Raw genomic sequence first — 7,372 nt, 5'->3', positions numbered from 1 at the left:
TAAATCAAATATCTAATGCCCACGTATATATCATGCATAAGATGGGAATTTCAGCTAACCCTTTCATGAATGTGGGCCGATATATTGCCTTGGGACACCATCCACAGAATCTACAGGAATTTTCTTAATTTTGTACTAACTTTATTTTTAAGTTCTTATTTTTATTAGAAATATTATTTGATAGTATCGATGTGATTTAATATCTCAAATGTCAACGTTCTAACAATCAGAATATGCATCTTCTTTTCTTTTTAACTCATTAAAGTTTTAATCTTTACTAACAAGGTATCCAACTAAAAATTAAGCACTTCAAATTTCACAAAAGTTGAAACGCTTCGTGCCAATTAGTGTTATATAATGTTGAAAAATTAATATGGTAAAGAATATGCCCAAAAAACTCCACTTTTTTCCCGTTAAAAATAAAAATGACCGAAGAGAATAAAAGTATCAGGGAAGCAATTCGTCCAGTGTCCGGTTGGCAACATTTAATTTGGTCTACAAAAACAAGATCGCAACTTCAAATTTTCCACAAGAAAAACGAAAATAAGTTGCAGACAACGTACCATCTCTCTCATTGGCCGTCACGTTCTCGAGGTACATGGCGGAAAACACCTCCACGGCATTCAAGATAGGAGGCAGGTTGAAGCTGTCGTTGGGCTTGATCTCCCACCGATAGGTATAGTTTTGGTAGAGGGGACCGTCGCTGTAGATGACATCCGCCCAAAGGTAGGAAGGGGGGTAGTCCGCAAAGCAGTTGTAGCCGTTGAGAAAGATGTCGACGGCCCTGGACTGATTGGGGAGGAGGGCATCGAACTCGGAGAAGAATAAGGTGGCGTAGAACCGATTGTTGCGAAACCCGGTGTCGGCGAAGTCCCAGTAGAATTCAATGTCCGTGACGCCGCCGACGCCGGAGGGGATGACCGCCGTTTGCATGACGGCCTCCGGCACCCTGTAGTCGTCATATGAGAAGTATTGGATCGGCTGAGTGGTGTTGATGTTGGTCCAATCAGACCGTGTCCATTCTCTCCAGATGCGATCGTACGGGTCCGTTGGGTACCTGGTTCATTTAATTATGCAACCGCAACAACATCTCAAACCCAATTCAACTTTTTATTCTTTTTACCATAATATTTAAATATAGCAATTAGGAGGGCATAATTATGATCCATAATTATTAAAAAATAATTAAAGAATTTTGATAAGTTTAAATAATTTTAATTAAATTTTCAAAAAATATTTAATTATAATAGTGTTTTATATATAAAGATTTTTTATATTATAGAAATTAAAAATTATATATATATATATATACACACCAAGACGACAGTCGTGGGCGATGCTCACTCTTGTTTATTCTAATAAAATTTTGCCTTCAAGGTATATTCGTTACCTTAACGATCCATTTAGTATCGACCCTAGTTGATATAGAGGAAGATAAATATAAGTACATACGCGCATAGTGAGGTAAACATCATGTAGTCAATTCCTGATAATCAACCTCTGATCATTACGTTAAAGATGACATACACCCGCTGTCTATACTACTACGCTTGAGGGATAATAAAATTTTGCCATTAGAATTCAGTAGATTAAGTTATAATATTAAATATAGAAAAAAATTTAAATCGAAAGAAATTTTAAGTGCTCACCTTAAGGTGGGCTTGATAAAGTGCGTAGAATATGATTCCGCTATCTATGTATATATATATTTGTCACTGACCTTATGGTTTGAGTTGCACCCAGGTTTAGCCTGGCGTATACTTGAAGATAGAAGTTGTTATTGACTAGCGTGTATAAAGAGGAATCCATGGGTCTCAGCTCCAAAGACGATATGAAGGGGACTCCATTGCCGGTATTCACCAGGCAAATCGATACAGAATTGTTGGCCACTGCAACGATCAGAGCCTTTGCTCTATATGTAATAGACTCGTTTTGTATACTCATTGTCATCAACATGTTAACATCGATGTAGACATCGAACTCCAAAGGCTTGAGAGTGTTAGCTCTGTGGAGTCCGTCGTAATTGCCGTATAAGAAATAGGCGCGCACCAAGTACTTGTAGTATTGCACTACCGGTCGCAACGTGTAGCAGCTCCGCGTGCTGTCGGGGAAGCTGCGCAAGGTGGTTAGCTCCTGCCGGAAGGAGGATAAGTAGGTCGAGTCAATGTTGTAGTCTTTGCCCGAGTCTATGTAAGCGTTGTCGGAAACATAGGTCAAGCCAGTGGTGCTATCGACATAGCTGGTGCCATCACTGATCCCGCAATCGATGCTTATGAAAGAGGTAGAATCTGTAGATGTTCATATGGAAGATTTAAAGTTAAATGGTGTGCATATGAGGACAATCTTATACACGAAGCTCCCATCAATATAGGATCCCTAAGAAGGGTCAATTGTATGCGACCTTAGTTGGTAATGCGAGAGACTGTTTTCTATGACTCCGACTTCCAAATCGAACGACAACAACTTTAAATGGTACATAACTGAATCAATTTATACCTGGAGGGGGCTGGCAATGAAGCCCGAGAACATTAATCAGTAGAATTTGCAGGAGAAGCCAAAACCAGTAGTAGCTTGAGCCTGATCTCTTCTCCATTGCCTGCTTCTCCAACTGAATTTTGAGCTGTGATTTGGATGGATACAGAGAGATTATATAGAGCAAGTTGATTAAAATTTTATGATGTTGTATTATAAATACTACAAAATAGTGAAACAAATTATATAAAATATGCTTAAACCCTTCATTGACTTTGATCTTTTTTATTAACCTTGAACTGATCTCATGAAAACACAATAATGACAATAATAAGAAGAGGAAAAGGAGTTGAAAACATGCATTAATTGTTAAGTGTTATGCAATGAATTTACTGAATTTTTTTTCTATATATTTTATTCTGTACGGCAGCAAGTTACATAATTATAAAAACTCTAAATCTCTTTTAGAGCCGATTCAAATACAATAATTCATTAATAAGTGACGTATTGAGAATGTTTAAAGTATTTTCAATCGCTGTTTTTAATAGCAAGACTTTTTAAAATAATTCCTGAATTTTTAATTAACTTTATCTGCAACAAGTTGACTTTTTAAAATAATTCTGGACAAGGAATTATTTGTAAAAATATGGATCCAAGATCTTAATGAGTTGAATATCAAACTATGAACACATAAGCCGAGTTACAAAAACTATATATATATATATATATATATGAAACAAGAAAAGGAAGATAGAAAAAATTTAATTAGTAATAATAAAATAAAATAAAATTTATTTAAATATAAATAATGATATAGTATAAATAGAGTATAATGACGTAGAAGGATCCGTATAGTTGATTTCATTTATTCAGATAAGGTTTAGTTATTGTCATTGTTATAATACTTTTTAGATATAATAATTTTGGCATTTTAATTAACCGTGCAAGCAAGTTTAAGTATTATCCAAATCACGTACCCAATTTTTATAACACCTAAATCATGTACTATATTTTTAAAATACCCCTACTCTTTTTTCCTAGATTTATCAAACAGTTTCATCTAAAATTGATTGATTGATCTAAAAAATTTCAAATCACTTCAAATCAAAACCAATATACTCTTCAAAACCTTCTTACTGTATTTATGCATTCAGAGCTGAATTTGATAGTGTAAATTGAGGGCAGTAAATTTTTAAACTTACAAAAGTATAATAAAGTTTATCACAAGCTCATTATAGGGCCTAGGACAATGATATTCTCTAATCAACACTACGAATGAGTTCCTAAAGACTAGAACTTTCTTAATTTTAAAAATATCATACTTTTAAAATTTTAAATTGTGTAGGCCCATCAGTCAGTGGACTTAGAAAACTCCGAATCATTTCAAACTAAAACTAATATACTCCTGAAGTTTCGTTAATATATCCATGTCCTCAATTCGATAGAATAAATTGAGAACAATGACTTTTTAAACATATAAAAGCTTGATAAAATTTGTCATAAACTTAACACACTCCCAATCAAGTCCGATCGAATAAGGGAAACTAAGTACTAGTACAGTTCAAATGACTTTCGATGACTCAATCTATCCGGTGATTATCACCTACTCAACTAGAAAGTCTAGTCGGACCTTAGGAGAGAGATTTGGTCCATCGGACCCATGGGTCAACCGTTGAAAAGCATCCGCTCGAAGACGTATAGGGAAACCTTTCCTTGCTTCGTCGGAAGACCTTGGGGCTGTGACCTCCCATAGCTATTCAAGTGGTCTTTCATGAGTGTCCAACCAGGACTCAAGGGATTATTCCCTTACCCTTTCTCTCTTCTTGAGGGATTAGGCCAATCATTCTAATTAGTCTTTATGTGTTGGCTTGAGGTCTGACCACTTAAGTGTTAGTTAGAGCCCTAGAGCTAATCATTTGATGATTGTATGGACTCATTGTATCATATTCTTGTATATTAATAAAGGCATTTGTTTGGTTATTATACTTATTTGTATTAGTGCCAAATAAACTAAGTATAATAGCGTCCTTGAGTAGAAGGTTCATACCTATATCAATCGATTAGTTGAATCGATAGTGAGATGATATAGGGAACACTACTCTAAATCATTCCTAGTCGAGTATTAACATTCAGGGACAATGTTAATGCAATAAGACTAGCATGTAGGTCAGCTCGATGACTTGATCTCACAAGTCATGGATATAGAGATATCAAGCTGACACATGGGTATACATTGGAGAATGTATACTGAATGACCCGCCATGAGAAAGTATCATGGATCGTTATATGAGTGTCATATACTTTCTCATGTGACTATTAGTATGACTATTAGTCCTTAGACCTGAAGTCACCATGGATCCCTACATAAGGAGTTATGTACTTTGGTTTCGTCAAACGTCACCCGTAACTGGGTGGACTATAAAGGCGATTACTGGGTATATAACGAATTATGTAGAGGGATGTGAGTGATGTAGATGGGATCTATCCCTCCCATATGACGGGAGCGACATCGGTATTCTTGATAGAGTGAGACCACTAAGTGCATGGTCATGCCCAAATGAGTCAACATTAGATGTTGAGCTCATTTGATCGAGTGAGTCTACTTGGAGTTCAAGATTTAGATTGATTAGAGGATGACACGGTCTATGCCTCACATTGATCAATCTAGATGTCTAGGATAGAAGGAAAATGTCACATATTGTGAGGAGTCACAATTAGTAGTCACAAGGTGATGTTGGATCTCAACATTCTTGTAACTTGGGTAGTAATGATGTGTTGCTAGATACCGCTCATTACTTATGCTCCTAAATGGGTTTAGGGCATTGCCAACGTTACAAGAACCTATAGGGTCACACACTAAGGACAATTAGATGGAGATTTGGTTCATACGATGAACCAAGAGGATTAGATTCATTTGATGAATCAAATTGGATTAAGAGTAATCCAAATTGGGCTACTTGAGTTAGACTCAAGTTGATTCATGTATTTAATGAGTCTAATTTAGATTATGACTCATTAGATCAATTTAATTTAATGAATTAGATTCATTATATTAAGTTGGCTTGAATCAAATGGTTAGATTAGATCAACCATGAGAGAGATTGAGTCAAGTTTGACTTGACTAGAGAGGAAGAGGAAGAGTCAAGTTTGACTTGACTCTTTGCCACATCATGAGTGAGGTGGCAAGATGTGGACCAATAGTGTTGCTCCACATCATCTTGCTTTGCCACCTCATGGAGGTTACAAGCCTCCATTGCATTTAATGTGAGTTAGCCACATTAAATGAGTGGAGGTTACTCATTTGCCACATCATTGTGAAGTGGCAAGATGTGGACCAATGGTAATGGTCCACATCTTCATGATGTGCCACATCATAGGAGTTACAAAACACCTCTTAATGGCTTCACATTAATTGTGATTAATGTGGAATGGGAGTTACACTCCATGGAGTGGCCGACCACACAAAAGTGGTGAATGAAATTTGATTTTATTCAAGTGTGATTATTACTTTTTCTTCTTCCTCAAGCTCTCCTTCTCCCTCTCCTCCTTGCTTGGCCGAATCTTACCAAGGTGCTAGCACACCTTTGTGTGAGGTTTTCTCCACCTACGTGTCCGTGTGGATACTTCTAGAGGACCGACGCTTGACGATCTAGAGATCCGGCAATTCCTTGGATGAGCGGGAACTCGAAAGGGCACGCTTCAAGGTATACTTCTTAACACATAGATCTAAGAGTAGATCTAGAAGTTTTTGAAACTCGTACTCGTAATTTTCATTCGGTTTTCCTTGCACGGATCTACGGCTTTGGGTGATTCAGGGTTTCCGCGACGCGAAAAGCGATTTTCGCGGCCCGAAAAACTCAACATTAAGTTGACTCCATATGGACTTTGACCATCATGTCAACCAATATTCTTTACTTCAATACCCACTTTAAGGGTCCCACTCTACTCCATCAAAATTATTCATGTCTAAAGTAGTTGAAGATGGACAATTGATGAGATGACTCCGTACTAACAACAAGAAGACCTTGAATAGGAAAATCCAAAGCCACCAATGAGTATGCCACGTCACAAAGGGAAAAGGGAGAAAAAAATATCGACAGAGGAGCCAAGGAGGGGTCCTCGACGCAGTTTAAAGTTAATATTCTCAAAATAAAATATAGGAATAAGATGCCCTAATTAAAGTTAACAAGAATATATATGTCACTAACCTTATGGTTTGAGTTGCACCCAGGTTTAGCCTGACGTGGACTTGAAGATAGAAGCTGTTATTGACCAGCTTGTACAATGAAGGGAACTCCATTGCCGGTATTCACCACTCACCAGGCAAATCGATACAGAATTGTTGGCCACTGCAACGATCAGAACCTCTGCTCTATATGTAACAGACTCATTTTGTATGCTCATTGTCATCGGCATGTTAACATCGATATAAACATCGAATTCCAAAGGCTTGATAGTGTTAGCTTTGCAGAGTCTGTCATAGTTGTCGTATAAGAAGTAGGTGCGCACCAAGTTGTTGTGCAAAAGGATGTCCACATATCTCCACAATGGCATGATATTATCCACTTTGGGCCTAGGTCCTATCTTGACATACTTCGGGCCTCCCTACGAGCATCCGGTCACCTTGACCTACTCCGGACCTCCCCGCGAGCATTCTATCACCTTGACCTGCTTCGGGTCTCCCTACGAGCATCCGATCACCCTGACCTACTCGCCTCCCCGCGAGCATCTGGTTACCCTGACCTGCTCCAAGCCTCCCCGCGAGTATCTGGTTACCCTAACCTGCTTCGGGACCTGTTCCGGGCCTTCCCGTAAGCAGTTTGATCCGGTCAATTTTGACTTACTTTGGGCCTATCTGTGAACATCCGGTCATCTTGACTTGCTCCGGGCCTCCCCGCGA

General features: G+C 38.0%; 1 protein-coding gene across 1 annotated transcript; it reads right to left on the bottom strand.

Annotated features, from left to right (window-relative positions):
• Nucleotides 1–495: 495 nt before the first annotated feature.
• On the bottom strand, nt 496–6,888 carry LOC121987964 (probable LRR receptor-like serine/threonine-protein kinase At1g51810). The gene is made up of 4 exons (XM_042541665.1): nt 6,793–6,888; nt 2,497–2,620; nt 1,721–2,288; nt 496–1,057 (listed from the first exon to the last, which is right to left on the bottom strand). Exons 1-4 carry the CDS (start codon nt 6,886–6,888, stop codon nt 496–498), a joined length of 1,350 nt encoding a protein of 449 aa, XP_042397599.1.
• Between the last annotated feature and the right edge of the window lie 484 nt (nt 6,889–7,372).

Source organism: Zingiber officinale, chromosome 5B (genome assembly GCF_018446385.1).
Source record: "Zingiber officinale cultivar Zhangliang chromosome 5B, Zo_v1.1, whole genome shotgun sequence".
NCBI lineage: Eukaryota > Viridiplantae > Streptophyta > Magnoliopsida > Zingiberales > Zingiberaceae > Zingiber > Zingiber officinale.
The sequence above is the reverse complement of the archived record's forward strand: the minus strand, read 5'-3'. Positions and strand labels throughout refer to the sequence as shown.